Source organism: Bos indicus x Bos taurus, chromosome 21 (assembly GCF_003369695.1).
Source record: "Bos indicus x Bos taurus breed Angus x Brahman F1 hybrid chromosome 21, Bos_hybrid_MaternalHap_v2.0, whole genome shotgun sequence".
Taxonomy (NCBI): Eukaryota; Metazoa; Chordata; class Mammalia; order Artiodactyla; family Bovidae; genus Bos; species Bos indicus x Bos taurus.
In genome coordinates, this window is record NC_040096.1 from 21,521,146 (window position 1) to 21,544,726 (window position 23,581).

The following is a 23,581-nucleotide window of genomic DNA, read 5'->3' on the forward strand; positions in this document are numbered from 1 at the left end:
AAGTGGCCAAAGTATCAGAGCTTCAGCTTTAGCACCAGTCCTTCCAATGAATATTCAGGGTTGATTTCCTTTAGGATTGACTGGTTTCATTTCCTTGCAGTCCAAGGGACTCTCAGGAGTCTTCTCCAGCACGACAATTTGAAAGCATCAATTCTTCAGCCTTTATGTAGCTTATTTTTAATCAGCTATATGATAGCTGATTAAAGTGTGCCACTAGGATTTGAGGAAGAAACAGCCTAGGGTCTATAAGACGTGGTGCAGTTGACCTTGTTTTATAGTCAGAAGACTCAGTGTGTCATATGCCATGGACACAACAGACACCCCAATCAGACCAGCTTAAACAATAAGGAAATAAATGAAGAAATGATTTGCAGTCCAGGTTATCTGCAAAGTTGACTGATCCAGCCCCTCAGCAATGACAGGGTGAGACTCCCTCTCTCCACAGCATTGGCTGTGATTTTCCTCATGGTCACAAAATAGCTGCCAGTAGCCTTTAGGGCAACATGCTTCCCTGTTCACCTCCATTGGAAGAGCAAGAGCCTGCTGTCCTTTGCTCTATGAAACCAATGAGAACATTCTCAGAACTCACTAGTAGGCCTTTCCTCATGATTCATTGGCCAGAATTGGGTCCCATTCCTCATCCTGAGCCACTCATTGGCAAGGAGTGGGATTGCCATTCAATCAGTGATTCTCAATGGGGGACATTTATTTGACCATGTCTAAGAGACATTTGGGGATTCCCTGGTGGCTCAGACGGTAAGAATCTACGTGCAATGCAGGAGACTCCGGTTTGATCCCTGGGTCAGGAAGATTGCCTAGAGGAGGAAATGGCAACTTACTCCAGTATTCTTGCCTGGAGAATCCTATGGACAGAGGAGCCTGACGGGCTGCAGTCCCTGGGGTCGCAGAGTCAGACACGACTGAGCAACTAATACACAAGAGACAGTTGGGTATCACAGCTTGGGTGATGTTATTGCTATCTAGCTGGCAGAGGCCACAGATGCTGTGAAACATCCTACAATGCACAGGCCAGTCCCCCAAAACAAAGACTCATGGCCCAAGGTGTTAATGATGCCAAGGTTGAAAAACCATGCCTTAGACCCATCAAGGCTACCCCTGGGCTGGGTTCTGTTTCCTCCCAAATACATCGCATCTCCTAGATAGACGGGGCACAATGCACACTGGGACTCAGCCACAGTCCCTGCCAGCAAGCCTCCCTGTGTCCTCTGGGCCTCCCTCCCTCCAAAACTCATCAGAAGGCAGCCCCACCCAGGCCTCCACCTCTGTGGAGTTTTCTATCTGGCTTTGTTCCAACAGTAAGAGCTTTATAAAAGATTTCAATTTGATAAAATGACTGGAGGCCTTTTAAAAGAGTTTTTATCTCATCATCTTTGTTTACCTACCTTGAGTGTTTGGCCTTGGAGAGCAGGGCCAGAGGATACAGTTGGCACCAGAGGAAACAGCCCTTTGAGATAGTCACAAGTAGATCAAAACAATAGCACTTGCTGGGTGCCCCTGAGCAAGTTGATAAACCTCTCTGAACTTGCTTTTGCTCTCCTAAATGGGGTCGCTGTGAGCATTCAGGAGATGATACATGTCACGTGCCTGGCATACAGTAGGTGCCAAATAAGTGGTGTGGCCAACATGATACAGCACAGGAATCTTTCATATGGGAAAGGGGATTAATTAGTCATGTTGCAAAGAATAAATAAGGGCTTAGTGACTTAGGGGTCTTCCCTGGTGGCTCAGATGGCAAAGAATCCACCTGCAAAGCGGAAGACGTGGGTTCGATCCCTCAGTTGGGAAGATCCCCTGGAGAAGGGAACGGCTACCCACTCCAGTATTCTTGCCTGGAGAATTCCATGGACAGAGAAGCCTGGCGGGCTAGTCCATGGGGTGGCAGAGTCGGAGAAAACAGCGACTTTCACTTTCATGACTCAGGAGGTGCAAGAGACCCCCCCAGAGTTCAAATCCAGTCCTGAACTCACTCGGCACACATTTGAAAAGCCACGGGAGTCAGTCAGGTCCCCCCAGAGCAGGGCGGTAGAGGAAACCACTGAGTCTTCTGGAAGCCGTGACTAGGAACCACTCCTTTAGTTCTGCTTCCTGTGTGGGAGTGACTGGCCATTCTCACAGGCAGCAGCTAAGCTTGACTGTGCCCTCTCTTGCAGACCCCATGATGGAGCTGACGGGCACAGACCCCTCTGAGCTCGACAGCCAGCAGGAAATGGAGGACTTCGAGGAGAACGCCTACGCCTACGCGGGTGTGGATGGCAGCGCCGAGGCCAGCGTCCTCTCTGAACAGGCCATGAAAGAGATGGCCTACTACAACGTGCTATAGCACAGGCCCGGCCGCCCGGAACGGGCGAGGAGGGCGTGGGGCGTGCCGGCTGCCTCCCTGCAGCTGAGGAACGAGCTGCTGCCCCACTGTCCTGAGCCCTGTCCTCCCACTTGGTCATTTGCACCACTAGGGACTTGGAGACCAAATGGAGACTGTACTACTGGCCTCAGCTGTGAACCCAGCACAGGCCCCAAGCATGGTGGGGAAGGAAGGATGACCCGGGAAGCCCAGGTCCCCATCTCCTGGGCCTGCTGCTGCAGGAAAAATGTGGATGGGGGCTGTTTGGGGACAGGCCACTAGGGCAGTGGTTCTGTCTCTTCAGGCCCAGCAGAGCGGGGGCAACCAGTGTTGGGGGGCTGCCCTCATGGCTCCTCAGGGGCCCTGTCACTGGAGAAGAGATCTCTTGAGCCATGGCGTGTTTCTCCTCTGGACCATCTCCTGTCTCTAGGGATGGTGGAGCTCTTGTGCTGGTTGGTCAGCCCTGCTCCCCACCGTCACCCACTCCCATCAGCCCATAGACTGGGAAAAGCCCAGGCCGAGTCCCGTTCCCCACCCAGTCCACAGACAGCCAGGCAGGGCCCTCTGCCTTCTACCTCCTGGTGCCCTCCACACTCTCTGCCAGCCAGGCATGCATGTGGCCCATAGGAAAGCAGGGTGCAGCCCCAACCCTGGCTACCATCCTCTCCAGCCAGCCCCCAGAAAGCCCCCATCTCACAGCCCTGTTTGGTTGGAAATGGGTGTCCCAAAAGTGGATTCCAACAAAATGTTATCCAGGGCAGCACGCCAGGGTCCCCTGACAAAGCCAGGACATGCAGTGCATGAGGCACTTGCTAACAAAGGTGGCGGCCCCCCAAGTGAGGGGAACAGGGAGGGGGTCACTGGGGACCAAGAGGGGCTGTCCTCAAGGAGGCCAAGGATGGCTTGTGGGGGGGAGGGGGGACTGGACTTTTTCTTATTTAAGGTCTAATAAGTATGCATTTTGAGGATGGGGACAGCCAAGAGTCACCAGAGTCCTAGGAAGAGCAACATATTTTAAAAAGGAAGACCATAGAGGAAAAAAACAAAAAAACCCTTTTTTTTTTTGAGCAAAGGGGGGTATTTTGAAGGTAATTTATTTTTTTTTCTTTCCAAATCTGCGTCACCTATTCTCTTTTCTGATGGACATCATTTTCTTTTTCCCCGCGGAAGCTTTCTTGTGTGCTGTGCATGCTTTGTGGCTCCCCAACCAACCAAGAGCAGCCCAGGGACTCGGGGTGGGGATGGAGGGGGTACTTGCTGGTCTGGCCCTGGAGGGCGCGTGCAGCTGTGGGCAGGAAGCCTCAGGAGGCGAGGGCGAGAGGCAGGAAGGGGCAGAGCCTGGCAGGCCCTCCACCCCTGCCCGGCCCCTCCCGCCAGTGACTCGCTCCATGCCGTTCAGAGCAGCGGCCAGAGCTCCCATGCCTGCCCGCTCTCAGCCTCTCTGTCCCCAGCTCCTGCCTCGGAGCTGAAAAAGACTGCAGGGCCCCCGGGACGGTGAAAGAGCACACTGAGGAATGCCAGGGCACCCAGACTCCCACCCACTCGCACCCTGAGGACTGTGAGATGGGGTGGGAGTGGGGGCAGGCAGGGCCATCCTCAAAGGCACAGGAGGTGAGGCCATGGGCCCCAGGGAGCAGCTGGGAGGAGGTGCCCCCAGAGCTGTGTCCTTCCTGAAGGACCAGTGGCAACCCACTCCAGTATCCTTGCCTGGAGAATCCCCATGCACAGAGGAGCCCGGCGGGCCACAGTCCATGGGGTGGCAAAGAGTTGGACACAACTGAGTGACTAACACACACACACACACACACACACACACAAGCCAGGCCTCAGGGTGGCTGAGATCAGGATGGGGGGAGGGGAGGACACAGAAGCCTCAGGATCAGGCAGCCAGGTGCCCCTTCCTTCTTCACTAGAGTTCATGCTGAGCAGCAAATGGGAGGACTGGGGGTCCTCACTCACCCCAAGTGTGGCTCTTTAGACCCCGAGGCCCCCAGCCTCCCAGGTGCCCGCCATGACGACCCTCAGGTGGCAGTGACCCCGTCACTGTAGATGACATTTTCTCCTGCTGAGCAGAAGCGTTGTCCCCTGCAAACTACCTCTTTCCACCACGTCTTCTCCCCCCACCCCAGGTACCAAAAACAAAAACCCATATCTCCTCCTCCTCCTCTTTCCGGCCACCCGGTAGCCTTGGTCTTGGAAGCCCACAGGACAAGGTCCAGCCCCCAGGCTGGTGCTCTCCTGTCTTCCCCCAGCCCCGCCATCAGCACCAGCCCTCTGAGAGGTTCCATACTTGAACAACCCCCCACCCCCACCCCTGCCCCGTGCCTTGGACCTGGGCAAGGCTGAGAGAAGGAAGCAGCAGCACAACTCACAATCTGAGCTGGGGGGCGAGGGCGGCTGTCTCAGCAAGGCTCCAGTCCTCACCCTGCCCCGCCCTGCCCCAACCTGTTCAGAAGAGGCTCTTGAGGCCTCTCATGTGACTTGGAAACTCCTGGACGAACTCCATTCTAACTTATTTTGACATGTATACGAACCAACTGTTTTAGAAATTCCACTCGTGCAAAGCCCTACTGTGTTTTTATGTTCCTGTTTCAAAGAGAAGTTTACTTAGCAATAATTATAAATAAATGAATATTCTTTAGTGAGGTGACTGCGAGTGCTTCTTTCCATGGTTCTGGGTGGAACTGTTCTCACCCCTTCCCGGGAAGGAACCCCCTATGAGTACTTCATTCTCCAGGGGGCCCAGAGGAGCACCTGACCGTCCTTCCCACTAGAATGGCCACCTGCAGGGCTCTGAGCCCATGAGAAAGGGGTGCCGCCCAAGACCCCAGAATTCCTACCACTTGTAGAGAAAAGCTGCTTTCCCACCAACAGGCCTCCAGGACAGAAGCCAGCTCCTGGTGCCAGACTGGGCTTCAGAGGCTGTGTCTCCTGGGGAGCTGCCAGCCCTTGGCTGTTCACTGATGGGGAAGAAGGCCTGGAAACCTTGAGCTTCCCCCAGGAGCTGGTCCGGGCACAGCCAGCATGCCAGCCTTTCCTCCTCCAGCCCTGGGATTCCAGTGATGACTGGGAAAGAATGGGCTTAAAACACCTCCATGGAGATGGGCGCCTAGGAGCCCATCTCAAAGCTTCCAGGTATCTGGTTTCAGGAGCCTACAAGAGCCCGCCCGAATTTGGGAAATGGACTTCGGGTTGCCAAGTGTTTATTTTTTTCAAGTCAAGACCTGAGACCAGGTATGGGCTTCCCAGGTGGTGTGGTAGTAAAGAATCTGCCTGCCAATGCAGGAGACACGGGTTTGATCCCTGGGTCAGGAGGAGGAAATGGCAACCCACTCCCAATATTCTTTCCTGGGAAATCCCATGGACAGAGGAACCTGGCGGGCTATAGTCCATGGAGTCACAAAGAGTTGGACACGACTGAGCACAAGACTGCACTTTTTTTTTTTTTTTTTTAAGACTGCACTTTAACAGTAAAGGTTCTGGGTACCATCCTGGTCACAGAACCAAGACTCATAAGCCACACAGGATGGCCAAAAAAAAAACAAAAAGTCACAACTCTTGCCCAGGACATTTAACACCAAAAGTAGAATATAATCCCTGCATAAAGCACAGCCCTTTAAATTGGATCTGTTTAGCTGTATTGCTTGCTTGCTTGCCAAGTCGCTTCAGTCCGACTCTGTGACCCTATGAACTGTAACTCGCAAGGCTCCTCTGTCCGTGGGATTTTCCAGGCGAGAATACTGAAGTGGGTGGCCATGCCCTCCTTCAGGGGATCTTCCTGACCCAGGGATCGAACCGCATCTCTTACATCTCCTGCGTTGGCAGGCAGGTTCTTTACCACTAGCATGTATAAACAACTCTATAATCTTAGTGTTCTAGTTTTGCCAAAAAATAGTGAAGAGGAGCCCGAGCCTGGGATTCAGTGGCCTGGATCAACCACACGGGAGCCCCACGCACACTCCCAGGCTCAAGCTCTAAGCAACCGTGGGCAAGAGAACTGAGGCGGTGACTCTGTGGGACCTGTTTTGAGGACTGAGAAACAGGCAAATCAAGAGGTCTGGGGACGTTTAGAAGGTTAAAACCAACAATGACAAAAAATATTGTTGGTTAAAACCAACAATAACAGCAACAACAAAACACAAAAAAGTATAACCAGAATCAAGTGGGAAGTGATTACTCTCAAAAAGGAGAAGAGGATATAGAAACCAGAACGTGCTGGGAAATCCCAGTGAACGCCCCACGAAGACCTGCTGCCCGGTCACCCCCACCCCCCGCACCCGGCCCCTGGACCGCAGAGGCCTGCGGCAGCCTGGGCATCCCAATCTGCCCCTGCTGGAATCCACCAGCCCTTTGAAGGCGTCTGCCTCTTCAGCCCTGGCTGCCTCCTTCCCCTCAGGGACAAACACAGCAGACCTGTTTTGTGAAGAACTTTTTAGTAGCTAAATATGGCACCATGTGTCCCGAGGGCAATATAAATTACAGTATGCAAAAGATACCACCGGCTGAGGTAAAACACACTGTTTCTGCCTCACGTCACCATGAGGGGAAACACACAGATACTTTTAAAAACTTCTTGCTTATAAAAAAAAAAAACGTCCCCTAGAAAGGCCTCCTAACAGGGGCTAAGAGGCTCACCCTCCGCCGCGGGGCGTGTCGGTCGGGGGGGCAGGGGGACCCCTGGCTGCCCGCTCGCCTCCAGCCCGGCCAGCTCGGCAGCTGGCAGCAACCCTGGCCCGCTACTGCTGGCCCAGAGCTCTGTCCAGGTTGCTCTTGATGGTGTCCAGGAAGTCCGAGGTGTTCAGGAAGTGTTCGTTCAGCTTCACACTGTCGAGAGAGCACGTGCATGTGAGAGTGGTTCTGGCAGACGCCGCCCCGCCGCTGCCGCCGCATCCAGGGCAGCGTCCAGACAGTAGGCTTCTCGTGCCGTTGTGCGGAGGGCTACAGGCCAGAGGCTACCTGGAGCGCACTGTCAAGAGGCCACAGCGGGACTTCCCCGGTGGTGCAGTGGTTAAGAATCTGCACTTCCACTGCAGGGGGTGCAGGTTCAATCCCTGGTCGGGGAGCTAAGATCCTACATACAGCATGGAGTGGGCAAAAAAAAGCGGGGGAGGGGGCCACAGCAAACTCAACAGGAACCCAGCGAGGCTTGGCTTTGCTTTTCCAGATTACAACAGGCAGCTCAGTAAAGCTCTTCTGAGAGAAGCCAGGAGGTGGTTGTGGCAGGGGATGGAAGGTTCTGAGCAGCCGGCCTAGGGACAGGGACCCATTCACTGAGCCTGGTGTGGGGAGGCTAGCCCCAGCCACCATCACTCAGGGCCATGGACCTGTCCTGTCCCCTGGCAGCCAAGCTGACTTAGGAAGAAGCCTCTACAAGGGACCCTGGGCTACGATCCACCTGACCCTGAGCCCCCGGAAGCCCAGCCCTGCCTTGACCCCAGACCACTCACTTGCTGAGGCCGTGGATGCAGCCCGCCAGGTCCTTGGTCATGGCTCCGCTCTCCACCGTCTCGACGCACACCTTCTCCAGGGTCTGGGCGAACCTGCAGGGCACGGGGCAGAGTGAGACCCCAGCTGTATGGAGCTGGAGCCCAGAACCTGCCCAGAACCAACTCACCTGATGAGGTCCTGGTTCCCATCCAACTTGCCCCGGTGTTCTAGGCCACGCGTCCAGGCAAAGATGCTGGCGATGGGGTTGGTGCTGGTCGGCCGGCCCTGGAGGAAGAGGTCGCAGGGGGATGAAGAGCCAAGCAGCCAATGAAAAGGCCCCCTGGACACAGATGCCCCCTCTAGACTGACAGGACCAGGCCCATGCACCCAGCCCTCAGGGCCAGTGGGCTTGGGCTCCAGGGATAGAAGGGCACACAGCCACCGCCCTGGCACTCACCTTCTGGTGCTCCCGATAGTGGCGGGTGACTGTGCCATGAGCAGCCTCAGCCTCAATGGTCTTCCCATCCGGGCAGACCAGCACGGACGTCATCAGACCAAGGGAGCCAAAGCCTGGAGAGCAGGAAGACCCCCCTCAGTGCCAGCACCTCTCCTCAGGCACTTGTGTTGGGTCTCCAGGGCCCAGCACAGGGCAGGTGGCACTCAGAGGTGGTTCTCATTCACCTGCTGGCATACACCCACATCCTCTACCTCCACGTGCCCCAGAATCTATGGCCCCCCAGGGCGCAAGACTCCCCCCGCTCCAAAGTTCTACCCACCTACCCTGGCAGGTGACCAAGAGGCTCATTCAAGCAGGAAGAATAAAGCCTGTGGCCAGCTATTTTACAGTCATCACTTTATCTGCTCTTTTGAGTATGTGTGTTAGTTGCTCAGTCGTGACCGACTCTTCGCAACCCCACACACTGTAGCCCGCCAGGCTCCTCTGTCCATGGAATTCTTCAGGCAAGAATACTGGAATGGGTTGCCATGCCCTCCTCCAGGGGATCTTGCCAACCCAGGGATCAAACCCAGGTCTTCCAAAATGCAGGCAGATTCTTTACTGTTTGAGCTACCCAGGAAGCTCTCTGCTCTTTTAGGCCACTTGAAAGTTTTACGATTTGGGACATCCCTGGTGGTCCAGTGGATAAAACTCATCACTCCCAAAGCAGGGGGCATAGGTTCGATCCCCGGTCAGGGACCTAGATCCCACATGACGAAACTAAAGATCCCAAAGGGCGGCAACAAAGATCAAAGATCCTGTATGCCACAACAAAGACCTGGCACAGTCAAAAAAACAATAAATATTTAAAAATTTAAAAAGAGCTTTGTGATCTACTTCCAAATTTTTTCAAATCCAGATGTCAATGTTTACTATGGTCAAGGTCTCCTGGGCTTCAAAAGCACCCCACAGCACCATAATAAGAACTATAAATGCCCAAGAAAGAAAAAGTGGGCAACTTCTAGAGGGAAATTATTTGCCTAAGAATTTTTGCTGTTGGGGCAGAGAAAGGGGGATCCCTTCTCCATTTTCATGTGGGACCTTCATACTCACTAGTCCTTATACACTTCATGCCTTTCTCTTGTGTGCTAGGGCTTGTCATCCTTCCATCCTAGATAGGAATTGTTCTAGTGAGAGGGTCACACTGAACTTTTCAAAATAAAGTCGAAGGTTTTTATGAAGTACAGAGACCCTCTGCCTTTTCACTGCAGCCTGACATGGGTTTTACTTTTTCCTCATGGGAGCTAGACCTCGCCTCCCTCTCTCACAAAGCCTGGTTTCTCTTCCACTCCCTATGCATGCATGTTGCCTCTTCCCATTATCTTTCTTGCTCTCAGTCCCAATATGACTGTATCTGTGCCTGCTCAATTGTATCCGACTGTCTGCGACCCCATGAACTGGAGCCTAGGTTCCTCTGTCCATGGGATCCTCAGGCAAGAATACTGAAGTGAGTTGCCATTTCCTTCTCCAGAGGATCTTCTTGGACCAGGGATCGAACCCTCGTCTCCTGCATTGGCAGGCAGATTCTTTACCACTGAATCAGCTGGGAAGCCCCTCGTTCCCATTACAACTGAATATTTCTTTCTGTTCCTCCCTAATGGCTTTCTGCTGCAACTCAGCTTGTCTTTTAGGATGCTGTAGGGCTGGGGGGTTTGCCATCATCCCCCAATATTCTCCTATATCCACAAGATTTACTGTGCAGAACAAATTCTTTGCAATTTAAAGACCATCTGCTTGTACTGGGTTGGCTAAAAACTTGGCCAAAGATGTTACAGAAAAACCTGAACAAACTTTTCAGTCAACCGAATACTTACTCCCATTTTTCTACTACAGCCAAACCTCGTCCAAATCTGGAGCCAAGCAGAGTCACCTGGCCCTTCCATGCGCTGTGCTGTGCTAAGTCACTTCAGCCATGTCTGACTCCTTGTGACCCCATGGACTGTAGCCCACCAGCCTCCTCTCTCGATGGGATTCTCCAGGCAAGAATACTGGAGTGGGCTGCCATGCCCTCCTCCAGGGGATCTTCCCAACCCAGGGACTGAACCCGTGTCTCTTGAGTCTCCTGCATGGACAGGAACATCTCCTGCATGGATAGGCCCTTTCACGGATGGGAACAACCTCAGGGCTAACAAGCCTGGCCTTTAGGACCTAAATTGCTGTGGACTACTTCCTCTGGAACAGCAGCCTTAGCAATAACCCAGTCCAAACATAACAGATGACCCTTCCTCACTCAGACACCAGAGAGCGCCTGGTCCATGTGTCTACAGCAGACCCTGTGATGAGCAGGCAAGCCCCAGTCCAGCTGCTCCACTGGAGCAGTTTCCTCCCAAAAGGGTGTGCAAACCAGCGCCCCGACTCCCGGCCCACCCTCTCTCCCAGCAAGGGAAAAACGACGGTCCACCCCATCCCCGCGGGGCACGTACCCTGGGCCAGGATGTCCGACTGCACGTCTCCATCGTAGTTCTTGCAGGCCCACACAAAGCCGCCTGAGGACTTGAGGACCTGAGCCACCATGTCATCAATGAGCCGGTGCTCGTACCAGATCTTATGTTTGTCGAACTCAGTCTTGTAGTGCCTGGGAGCAAAAGGGCTTGTGGTGAGGAGAGGGCAGGAGGCTGACAGGTTGGGGAATCCCTCCCTGAGTCTCAGGGCCAAGACAGACACACTAGGACAGCTTCCCCAGGTGGGTAAGACTGAGCGGACCAGGAAGGAGGGTCATGGACTCCCTGGGAAACAGTAAAGGGAGAAGCCATTACTTCTCAAAGATGGCCTGGAAGATGTCCTTGAAGCGCCCGTCGTAAGCTTTCAGGATGGTGTTCTTGGTGCTCATGTAGAGTGGCCACTTCTTCTGGATGGCATACTGGAAGCAGCTGTGTGCAAAACCTGAGATGGACTGCAGGGAGAGAGAGGTCCCTGGAATGGTCCCCCAGGCAGGCCCAGCCCTGGGAACAGCAGTCCCCTCCCCGCACTCGACCCAGGCAGTCAGGGTTCACCCAGCCCTCTGGAGTGAGGATTCCGTGGACAGAGGAGCCTGGCGGGCTACAGACATGGAGAGTTAGACACGACTGAGCGACAAACACTTTCACTTTTTATTTTCCTGGAGTGAGCATCTGCTGTTGCTGCTGGCCCAGCACCCTACTCCCAATTTCTGGGAGAAAGCAGACGCCCAGCTTTACTTGGAAAAGCTATCACCTTCCCCATTTCCAAAACCATATGGCTAGGGTGGGGCCATGCCCTCAGCCCACCTACTTGTCTTTCCTGTGTCCCGGGTTTATCCAGTCAGAGCCCTTCCTCCCCTGGGCCTTCACGATTGGCTGGGAGATGGCCATGTGACCCAAGCCATCTACTTTTGCTGGAACCAGGAGCCAAAAAGGCTCTTTTCTGCCAGGATAGCCAGGTTGGCAGGGATAAGCCCGGAGCCAACGTTGGCCATTTCTTCACGGCCTAAGAATGAGGCCAACCACAGAGGAAAGGAAAGCCAAGAAATGGGGGTAGGGAGGGAAAGAAGCACTTACCCAGTTTGCTGTAAACCAAGAGCTGACAACCAATATGCCCCAAGACGCACCCGAGAATGAGCACAGGATGCTAGGCGTACCATAGGGCCCCCTGAATACACTTAAAGATGCATTTGCTCTCAGGCCTCAGACCTTCAGGCCACCGACACAGGAAGAGTCAGAACCACCAACCCGATGTGGCTGGAGACAGAGACATGGGTGGGGGAGGGAGCCCAGGCGCCGCTGCTCACCTCATCCGTGTTATACATGCCCATGCCCACGCCACCAGCAGGAAAGTTGTACACCTCCCATTCCTTAGGGCCGCTGCCATCCTTCGGGGTGAAGACCACCTTGAATGTGCCAGCCCGGTCAACCACAAAGTCTGTGGCTTTGTACTGCAGAGACGAGAAGATGGCTCAGGCCCAGGGCTCCAGCTGGGGGCAGGTTGTCCCAGGCCCTCGGAGCCCCACTCCCACCGGGGCCAACCTGGTCGCCGTGGGCATGCCTGCCAATGGTGATGGGCTTGGTCCAGCCAGGGACGAGACGCGGGATGTTCTTACAGATGATGGGCTCCCGGAAGACCGTTCCCCCGAGGATGTTCCGGATGGTTCCATTGGGGCTCTTCCACATCTTCTTCAGCTTGAACTCTATGAGGACAAAGAGGAAGTGGCCCCACTGCAGCCCAAACCTTCCGACCAGGATTTGAACCCTAAGCGGGAATGTAGCTAGAAGGGGGCTCCTAAAAACCACCCTGGGGAAGCAGCAGAGTCGAGAGTGGCCATGGGCGCTCCTGAATCAGATTTCTTAGCTTCAAGATCCAGCTGTGTCACCTCAGGCAAGAGCCCATAAAACGAAACCGTTGATAAAACCCCTGGCCTTTTGGCTTGTTGTGAGACTTAAATGCATGTTGTGTGTAAAGTGCCCAGAACAGTAGCTGGCACACGGTGAGCACTCTGTCAGCCGTATCATTGCCGCTTCACGCTGGGCGGAGCCCAGCCTGACGAACCTGGCAACACACAGCCTCAGTCCAGACGCTGTGCTTCCAGCCCCACCCGCCACGCTCAGCCTAAGACAGCGACCCTCCAACTCCTTGTCCCCACCCCCACCGTCCCAGCTGCCCCACCCCCACCCCCTCGCACCTTCCACACGGGCCTCGTCGGGGGTGATGGTGGCACACTTCACAGCCACACTGTACTTCTGGGTGGCCAACGCGGAGTCGATGGTGACCTGATCATTGGTCTGGTCACGGTTCGGGAGCCCCAGGTCGAAATACTTGAGCTGGACGTCCACGTGGGGCAGGATGAGCTAGAAACAGACAGCCAGGGCCAGGCATCAGCCCAGATTGACTGGGATTCAGGGGCACCTGGGTTCACCCCGTGTGGAAGGGGAAGAAGAAAGACTTCTGGAGGGCTGGCCAAAGCTGGCAGGAAGCTGGGGCTCTGGAGAGAGGCTGGCAGATCAGGCTGAAGCCCCTTGGAGGGCTCTTCCCCAGCGTGGACCACATAAAACACCACCGATCCCCCGCAGTGGCCCATCAACTCAGCCAAACTCCACTCCAAACACATCTAGAGTTCTCCGAACAGTGGGTTCCCTCTCCTTCCCCATTCAGAAGCGGCAATTCTCAACCTTGTTCTTGGGGACAGACACACAAGGCGGGGGTCTTCACATGGACCGTGTATTCCCCTGGGCAGACCCAGCCCACAGAGACTCTGGAGCAGTCAAGCAGCCACCCTGGGAACCACGTGCAGTGGTGGCTCAAACACATCACTGTCCCCAACAGACACCACGCCACGACTCACGATGACATCCCCAGACGGCTAAGGAAAGGTTCATGATCCCTGCTCATCTTTCACTCCCTCAAGGGAGTGCATCGGAACGCAGTGGATCAAGACAACATACTCAACTGTACTTCAATAAAAAATAAATTAAAAACAAAAAAGAAACTCCTAAAGGATAAGTCAACCTGTGCCAGCTCTCTGAAAGGAGATAAATATGCAATCTGCAACACAGATTGAATTCCTCCAGTGTGTTTCTTATATTTCCTGTATCTGTATATATGTGTTAATTAATCTGAAGAGTAAAACAAAAGCTTAATTTAGCCAAAAAAAAGACATGATATGCGATTATGTTTAATCACATTCTTTAAAATGCTTTAACCTTGGTACAAGACAAAGATGGCTGAGGACAGTCCCGTGCCTGATCTAAGTCCACGCACCATGACTATTGAGACTGCATCACGGCTAAAGTCCATAGGCCGAAATGAAAAATTCCCCCATGATACAGTGAAGACCTGACACAGCCAAAAAAAGAAGTATTTTAAAAAATAATAAGAGCAGGGACTCCCCCGGTGATCCAGTGGTTGAGAACCTGCCTTCCAATTCAGAGGATGTGGGTTCAATCCCCGGTCTGGGAAATAAGATCCCACATGCTGTGGAACTGAGCCTGAGAGCCACAGCTAAGACCCAATGCAGCCAAATAAATAAATATTTTAAAAATAAATAAAATAACAAGGCCCATGAGTGGTCTGGACATGACAGAAGGGTGGGTGGAAGGAGACAAATAGGGTTGCTCCTGTCCACCAGGGTGATGGGTGAATCCCGGGGACCTGAAGCAGGGCTCAGGAGACAGGAGCTGGGACTGATCACTGAGCCCAGCCGGCCATGTGCAAGGCCGCCCACTTTGGGAGGGAACTACCTTCTCTTTGATGAACTGCCAGATAATACGGGTCATCTCATCGCCGTCCATCTCCACCACTGGCTTCGCCACCTTGATCCTCTTGTCGGCATCTAGAACCAGACACACGCACAGCATATCACAGCCGTGAGAAGAGGAGGTCGGTGGGAGAGCCCTTCTCCTCCTGGCCAGACCCACCCTTCACCACGCAGGGAGGCGTGTCAGCCAGGTCCCACTGCCCAGCATTCGCTCCCCCTCCTGCAGAAGCAGCAAGTGAATTATGTGTAGCCGGATGACTCACTCTCCAAAGATGTGCAAACAGATTTTTTTTTTTTAATCTAAAAAGGAAGAAAAATGAGACCCAGGGAGCATGGCTTGTGTCAGGGTCAGGATAGATCCCAGGGCCTTGGCTCAAGCATAGCCTCTGGATGCCCCTGTGGGCCAGACGGAGAGAAGCAGAAAGCAAACACAGGCTCCAAATATTTCTTCCCCCAGGGAACAAGATGGAACACGGCTGGCACTGCTCCAGCTCCTCCCAAGGTGCAGTGGGGACTTTGGACCTTCAGCAAGTCTGGTCTAAAGCAGGAGTGGCCCTGCAGAAACCTGTTGGACCTGTTGGGCTGTTGTAGAGCTAGCTCGCTTAATTTTCAGATGCATCTTCTATGAGTTAATGTGATGAGAGCCATCAATTTCTTTTAATGTACTTGCTGTTAAGTTGCCCAGTCATGTCCAACACTTTGGGACCCCATGGACTGTTGCCTGCCAGGCTCCTTTGTCCATGCATGGAATTCTCCAGGCTAGAACACTGGAACAGGTTGCCATTTCCTTCTCCAGAGGATCTTCCTGACCCAGGGATCGAACCCCCGTCTCTTTCTTGGCAGGTGGAACCTTCACTGCTGAGCTACCAGGGGAAGACCTTTAAATGTACTAAGGCTACCATAATCCAAATCCCTAAGGAGAGGTCCATTTGGGGCCAGTCCTAAAGGTTTCAGCCTCAGCTTGGGCTCCACTCAAGCTCTAAGCTTCAGGCACAGCAGCCTGTGGACACCACACCTCAGTGGGGGAGTTCAATGTCAAGACCACAGCAGGCAGCCCTCCCAGCTGTGTATGCAAATGTCAAACCCTCAGAGACCACAGGGCCCGCTTATTTACAACCAGGTGTCGAGGGTAAATGGCCTTTCCTGAAACACCTCAACACAGCAGTGCCCACCCTTAAAGAATGAGGGGGGGAAGGAAAACCGACTCAGATGGTAAAGAATCCACCCGTCATACAGGAGACCCAGGTTCAATCCCTGAGTTGGGAAGATCCCCTGGAGAAGGGAAAGGCAACCCACTCCAGTATTCTTGCCTGGAGAATCCCATGGACAGAGGAGCCTGGCGGGCTACAGTCCATGGGGTCACAAAGAGTCGGACACGACTGAGTGACTAACCCTATCACTATCACCATTGATAACAGAGAGAGCAAGAGGCATTATTATCAAAGTCAAGTGTCAGCCTTCCTCAAAGCAACTGCCCAAAGGAGCTGGGAACAGGGATCGGAGGTGTGAGCCACAGCAGCAGAGGCTTATTTTGTTTGTGGGGTGGGTCTTCTTGTTTGTTTGTGGCTCATTTTGTTTGTGGGGTGGGTCATTTTGTAGTGGGTCTTTTTTTTTTTTTTTTCCTTTTTTTTTTTAATGCTGTTTGGTGACCAAGGCTTAAAAAAACAGGCCCTTTCAACAACAACAACAAACCTGATTAATAAAGGGGCAAAGGACTTGAATAGCTATTTCTCAAAAAACCGTCAATAAGCTCATACAAATATGTTCAACATCACTAATCATTAGGGAAATGCAAACCAAAACCACAATGAGACACCACCTCACACCCCTTAAGACAGCTACTATCAAAACAAAAACAAAAGCCATAAAGTAACAAGTGTTGATGAGGATGGAAATTGGAACCCCTGTACATTGCTAGTGAGAATAGAAAATGGTGGGGCCACTATGGGAACCAGTATGACGGTTCCTCAAAAAATTGATTAAATAACTAAAAGCCGGGTCTCAAAAAGTTATCTGTGTAACCATGTTTACAACAGAATTATTCACAATAGCCAAGAGGTGGAAGCAACCCAAGTGTCCATCAACAGATGAATGGAGAAATAAAGTGTGATATGAACATTCAAGATGAGAAAAGAACCTTTTGGAAACTAATCCAGGATGTTTAAGAAAAAACTTTTCGCCAAAAAGTTAAACTATGTTCATGATTCTGAGTTTTTTCCAAAACTGGGCCCCACACAACTTAAACATGGATGTACTTGCTTTCAAACTAAAAAAGGAAGCGCTTCCAAGTTTCGGGGATGGATCTGGCCCTACCTCAATAGCCTTTGCCACTTGTTCTTTTGTTTCAAATTCCACAATGGTAAATTCCCTTTGGATCAGACTTACAATGTGGTATACTTATATAAACAACATCACCACCTTTCCCAAATAACTTATTTGTTTTTGAGAAGAAGATCTTTAATTTAAAAAGCTTCTCTATTGGAATGGATAAAGAAGATGTGGTACATATATACAATGGAATATTACTCAGCCATTAAAAAGAATGAAATAATTTGCAGCAACATGGATGTACCTAGACAGTGTCATACTGAGTGAAGCAAGTCAGACAGAGAAAGAAAAACATCGTATGACATCCCTTATATGTGGAATCTAAACAACACCATCAATCGGCTATATCCCAATACAAAATAAAAAGTTTAAAAAAAAAGTTTTTCTTATTTTATTTCTAATTACATGCATTATTACTTTTGGAAATTACAATGCAGCTAGTAGCAGAGACTTATTCAACCCATTAAGTCAAACTGGGGACCTCATAAACTGTAACACCTACAACAATTCTCCATAAGTATATGACAAAGCCTTATATGCCTGCTCCTATGGAAACTTTCGGAGAAGACAATGGCACCCCACTCCAGTACTCTTGCCTGGAAAATCCCATGGACAGAGGAGCCTGTTAGGCTGCAATCCACGGGGTCACACAGAGTCGGACACGACTGAAGTGACTTAGCATAGCATGGAAACTTTATGTAGTACTCAAATACTTTTTCAATTCAGCTGTGACTAACATTTTTGGGAAGTAACTCATAATAAATTAGAAATAGTATTAAGTATGTAAGGATTTAATAACTATATCACCCAAGCTTTTCACAATTCCTATACCTGACTCAGAAGAACAATACATTTTAATCTGAATATTTTTTAAAATGTGCTATATATAGACAACGAAAGCCTATTCAGCCTTAAAAAGGAAGGAATGCTGACACGTGCTAAACGTGGAAAACACTTGAGGACATCCTGCTAAGTGAAGCAAGACAGTCACACAAAACACAAATATTGTCCGATTCTACTTACATGAGGTACCTAGAGTGGTCAGAATTACAGAAACAGAAAGTAGAATGGTGGTTACCAGGGGCGGGGGCGGGGAGGAAAGGAAGCAGAGTTGTTTAATGGGTACTGAGCTCCAGTTTTGCAAGATGAAAAAGCTGTGGAGACTGCTGAACAACGAGGTGAGTGTATTTTACTCCGCTGAACTGCACACATGAAAATGGTTAAGGTGGAAGTTCTTCTTGTGCAGTTTTACCACCGTAAAAAAATAAGAAATTAAAAAATGCTTTTTAAACCAGTTTAAACCAGTTTAAAAAAAAAAAAAAGATTATACATAAAAATCCAGTCCTTCTTAAAGAAGGAGTCACTTCATCCCACTGAGCCCCTGCTCGCCCACAGCAAGGATGAAGGACAGGCTGATAGAGGTCAGCCTCTCCCTCTGTCCGAGCCCTGCCATGTGCCCTCCAGAGCACCCCAAGGCATCTGAGTTTGAAAGCTTGCCTATTGTTTAGCCACTATGGTGGAGACAACCCCACCATCTGCCTCTCTCTGGGAGACAGGTGGTGACAGGTGACCTGAAATCCAAGTAACAGTCACCATGAAATCTTCAGATGACCCACTGCACAAATACTATCCTCTTGGGCCGAGTGTAGGATGGAATTACACCAGTCCCAAGAGGTCCGTTAGGCCAACTCCCAGCCAGGGAACATGGAGTAAGGATTTCAAAACCCAGCCCGGGTTTCAGGATCTACTTGCTGCTCAAGTAAAGAGATCTAGCTTCTGAGCTAAAGGGCCCTCCCGTGACAGGCACCCCTCACCCGCCTCTGTCTATGTGACTGGTTGCACCACATTCCCACCCACGCTCCTGTCAGCAGAGAGACCTAGTAGAATGTGGGGGGAAGCCCCCAATTCCTGAGGGTTCAAGAAGGCTGGGCAGCAATTCCAGAAGAGGCTCTAGCATTTTCTTTGGTGTCCTCCTTCACGCCTGCCTTTCTCTTGCATCTACGTCCAAACCATCACAAACATTCTACAGGCTCTTCCTACAAAATAAGCCCAGAATCCAACTGCCACCAAGGTCCAAGCAACCCTCCTACCAGGTCCCTGATGCTAGCAACGGTCCTGTTAAAATGTAAATCAAGTTACACTCCTCTCAAAGCCCTGAAAAGCCTCCTCTTTCACTCAGAAAAGGCCAAAATCCTCCAAAGTGGCCTACAAGCCCCCCCAACCCCCACAGCCTGATCTCATCTCCCATCGCACGCTCTGAGCCAGCCTGACTTTCTGCTTCTCCAACAAGCAAAGGTACCCTCCTGCATCATGGCCTTGGCATCAGCATTCCCTCTTCCCCTGAACACTAAACGGCCTGTTTTCATTCCCTTATTCCCTCAGTACAGTAAGTCCCCTACGTATGAACTTTCAAGATGCAGACTTTCAAAGATTCGAACATGCATCTGGTTCCAGCAAGGAACCGGAACCCGTGCCACCAGCATCCGGCGTGAGCGACACCGCAGCTTGCCCTCCGTCTCTTGCCCTCCGTCTCATGTTGCTGACGACCCTTCCGCTCTACCGTCTCCCACCTCCACTCAGTAACTCTTCGTGCCTGTTCACTCGATGCCAGCACCTGTGTGCCAGTGTTGTACTGTACTCCTGTACTTTTCAAGGCACTGTTCTGTACAATTAAAAATGTTTTCTTTATTTTTTCATGGACCATTCATGTGAAAAGTATTATAAACCTATCACAGTACAGTACTAAATAGCCCATTGTGTTAGCTGGGTACCTAAGCTAACTTTGTTGGACTTACGAACAAATGGGTCTTAGGAACAGAACTAGGTCGTATAGGAGACTTACTATCCTTCATTCACTGGGGTCTTACCTGGCAGCCCTACCCAGACCTTCGCCCGCATCTTTCTGCCTTATTTGTTCTCCTTGGCTCTTGTCACGTACATCACACTAGCCAACTTCGACCTTGTCTACTGTCCTTCCTCACATTAGGATTTAAGCTCCATAAGTCTTTGTCCCTTATGCCCAGCTCTGTCCCCAGAGTGTCCCTGGCACAGTGCCTGGCACATAGTAGAAGCACAATATTTGCTGAAGTCCATGAATGAATGTCAAGCTACGGTCAGTTCAGTCTGGTCAGGGCTGCCCTGTCATAACCTACTCTTTGGTCAGAAAGTTACTCCATCCCCTCCCCCATCCCGGGATGCCTTACCACACAGAGGCCGGTGAGTTCTCACCACGAAATGGCACCAGACCATCACGAATGTACTTGGGTGGCCAGGTAACGGGCTGGAGTAGCTCACAATTTATCGCGTTAATATTTGCCATCTGTTGGCATTTTAAACATGGGTTTACAGAAGTGTAAACTCCAGAGCAAGTCACAAGGCTGACTTCCTGTAATCAGAGAGCAATTTCCAACACCCCATCCTGGAATCAGTAAAAGAGGCCTCAGCTTTCCATAAAGGATCTGGGGGACAGGCCCCAGGCCCTTCCAGAAGTTTTTCTTTAAAACCTACAGGGCCGAAACATGACCACCCAAAACACCCCGGATGGGGTACGTGCATGCTAAGTCGCTTCAGTGTGTCCAACTCTTTGCAACCTTATGAATGTCAGGCTCTTCTGTCCATGGGATTCTCCAGGGAAGAATACTGGAGTGGGCTGCCATGCCCTTCTCCAGGGGAGCTTCCCAACTCGGGACTCAACCTGCATCTCTTATGTCTCCTGCATTGGCAGACGGTTTCTTTACCCCTAGCGCCACATCTGCGGAGAAGGCAATGGCACCCCACTCCAGTACTCTTGCCTGGAAAATCCCATGGATGGAGGAACCTGGCGGGCGCAGTCCATGGGGTCGCTAAGAGTTGGACACGACTGAAGCGACTTAGCAGCAGCAGCAGCAGCGCCACGTCTGATGGGGTAGCTATGGTCTTATCTGATGCAGCTGAAACAAGGCTCAGTGGAGAACACGTAAGAACACTACTGATAGGTCTGCACAACTTCGAACAATTGTTAAATAATTTCCTCTGAAATCTAAAAGGGTAAACAAGTCACCAAGATCTGAAGCAGGTCATGGAGATCTGAAAAGTTGAGGAACAGGGGGGTGAGGAAATTAAGAAGTTCCAAGGCTAGGAGCGGAGCGAAGGAAGGCCAGATAAAGTTCCCGCTGAGCGGTTGAGAAGAGCCCACCCTCACTTCCCCAGGCGAACTTATCAAAACCACCACCAGCAGGAGGCCTGTGAGTTGCAAAACTAGAAAGAGACACGTGTGGGAATTACCCGGCAGCAAAAACACAAGAGTATTTTAGCCAAAGCATATTCTTTTCTTGTCATCAAGGGGAATGCCAAGTATTCTGTCTCCAGCAGTGTTGCCAAGTAACAAGCTAGCAGAGGTCACAACTGTACGGTCGCATGCATGTCCAACTCAAACACCAGGCTTTCTCCTCATTAATAACTAAACCCCTCTTAGGGGCTTCTGAAAGGACCTGCCACTGGCTGCTCTTTTTACATGTTACCAAAATTCAGGCCCCCAAAGGGGCTCTGTTTTCTTGTTTATGTGGTTTTTTTTTTTTTAATTTAATTTTGTTTTTTACCATATGTGCAGAAGAAAAAATAAAAGGGAGAAGTGGCGAATGTATCTAACTCCTGCCATATTTTGCTGAAGGTGGTGCCATATGGGAAACTTTGTCTGGGGTCTGGGGACCCATGGAACCTTGAGTTGCAGGGCTGGCTCCTTAAAGACAAATTCCATGAGTATACAAAAACAGAAATGCCCCTTTCTCCTTGAAAGGAGAGGGCCGGGGCCTTTCTGGGTTCTGGTCAGCTGCTCCCACACTAGGTTAAAGATTACCTACTCCAGCAGTAAGACCAAGTTGCCTGGGCCCCACCCCCTTGTCCTCACTCCAAGGGGCTGCGGGCCAGGCAGGAGAGGGGTTTCCATGGCAACAGGCAGTAGCCAGGGCCAAGGGACCCACATTGTTCCCTGCCTTTTGCAGCCTGCGATGGACAGCCAGGGGGCAGACCAATGTCAGAGGGGCAAGCCTGCCTTGGTAATGGAAGTTCAGGCTGCTGCTGCTGCTGCTAAGTCACTTCAGTGTTGTCCGACTCTGTGAGACCCCACAGACGGCCGCCCACCAGGCTCCCCCGTCCCTGGACGCCCTACTTATCAAGACTACTGTCGTTTCGGGACTTCCTTGGTGGTCCAGTGGCTACGACTCCGTGCTCCAAATACAGGGGGCCCCAGTTCGATCCCGAATAAGGGAACTAGATCCCATATGCCGAAACGAAGACCTGGCAAGGCCAAAAAAAAAAAAAAGACTACTGCCGTCTCTCCGAAGCAGTGGACTAAGGGTACCACAGAAGTTATGACGCACGATTTGGAAAAGTGACATTGTGGTTCGGTTGCCAGGTCTCCTGGTCGGGTGAGCTGGGCAGGGCCCAGGAGTGGCGCGGGAGCCGGCTGGCGAGAAGAGGCCGGTCAAGCCAAGGACAGGCCCCAGGATGGAGCTTCAAGTGCGTCGACAAGGAGAACGGGGGCGTCCAAACAAAGCGAAAATAAAAAGGACGCTCCTCCAGCTGTAGCCTAAAAGGCTCCAAAAATAGCCGACGAGTGCCTGACAGCGAGCAGGGGTTACCTAGCGCCCAGGGTGAGAAGGAAGGGGAAGTGGCTGCCTCCTCCCTCCCCTCCTTTGTCTGATCGGGGACCGCGCCGAGACCCTCCCTCTCGCTGGGGAACGGGCCAGGCGCTCCGGCACGCACTCGGTTGCTTTGTCTCCCTCCAGGAGCGCAGGGCGGGCAGGATACCCTCTGAGCCCGGGATACCCCCAGAACCCCCTGCGGGAAAATCTGGGGGCACAGGGCTGCAAGGGCCGAGATCGCCCCGGGCTACCAGTTGCCACCTTTCTTCAAGTCCCCACCCCTGCGACTGGCACAGCCTGGAAGGTGGGGCAAGGGAGCAAGCCCCCGTGCGCCGGCTCTTTGTGTGCTCTACCCCGCCGTCCCCGGCCCGCGGGCGTCCCGGGTCGCGCTCGCTGGTCCCCGCCCGGAAGGCCGCCACGTCGCGGTGCCGGGCGCGCACCCCGCCCGGACCCTCCTCGTGGCACTCACAGTGGCGCCGCGGCTGCTCTTGCAAGTTGGGGGCTGTCAAGGCTGCTGGCGCCCAGGCCGACCCGGAGCCAGAGGCTCTGCAGAGCGAGCGTACGACTCGCAGGTAACCAGCCATCCCGAGCGGGTGGGCGGTCGGACTGGCGGATGAGCGAACGAAGGAACCCGGGTAGGCGAGATCCGAGCGCCGGCTGCTGCCTGGCGGCGGGCTGCGAAGGCCTGCGAAGCGCGGGCCGCGCGGGCAGGGCCGGGGCGGGGCTGCCGGGGCCGCCACCCTATTGGGCCTCACCGGGAGGAGGCGGAGTCCGGCCTGGGGGACTCCTCCCCCGGCCCTGCACCAGCCGAGGCTCCGCCCCCGCACCCCGCGGGGTTCCCTGGGCACCGGAGGAGGCTCGGCTCCACGGGAGCGAGAGGCGAGTGAGACCGTGATCCCTCTACAGGTAAAGGCCAGACCCTGGAACACGCTGAGACCGACTGGCACCCGGGAGCAGGGGATGGGAGCTGGAGGATTGGGGGACCCGTTAGCGAGGAATAACTCTCATTCCAGGATGCCCTATTTAAACCAGAGTGTCAATTGCTGACGCATCAGCTTAAGCCCAAAAAGGCAAATTTGAACAAACAACTGCATCCTTCGCATTGGCTGGGCTGAAATTTCCGGGCGCATTAAACCAGTGCGGGT

The 23,581-nt window shown here is 52.4% G+C and overlaps 2 protein-coding genes across 2 annotated transcripts in view; one reads left to right on the forward strand and one right to left on the reverse strand.

The window, feature by feature from the left end:
- ZNF710 (zinc finger protein 710) overlaps positions 1 to 5,004 on the forward strand; it is a 73,921-nt gene extending 68,917 nt beyond the window's left edge. Inside the window, exon 4 of the mRNA XM_027522116.1 lies at positions 2,172 to 5,004. Within this exon, the coding sequence (XP_027377917.1) occupies positions 2,172 to 2,341 (170 nt within the window). The 3' untranslated portion in view covers positions 2,342 to 5,004. The remainder of the gene's footprint in view (positions 1 to 2,171) is intronic.
- Positions 5,005 to 6,773: 1,769 nt separating this feature from the next.
- On the reverse strand, positions 6,774 to 23,151 carry IDH2 (isocitrate dehydrogenase (NADP(+)) 2, mitochondrial). Its single transcript, XM_027520852.1, has 11 exons — positions 22,906 to 23,151; positions 14,471 to 14,562; positions 12,916 to 13,081; positions 12,263 to 12,423; positions 12,028 to 12,171; positions 11,039 to 11,175; positions 10,706 to 10,857; positions 8,244 to 8,356; positions 7,974 to 8,071; positions 7,807 to 7,899; positions 6,774 to 7,183 (listed from the first exon to the last, which is right to left on the reverse strand). The coding sequence occupies exons 1-11, from the start codon at positions 23,018 to 23,020 to the stop codon at positions 7,096 to 7,098; spliced, it is 1,359 nt and encodes a 452-aa protein (XP_027376653.1). The 5' UTR covers positions 23,021 to 23,151; the 3' UTR covers positions 6,774 to 7,095.
- Positions 23,152 to 23,581: the final 430 nt, after the last annotated feature.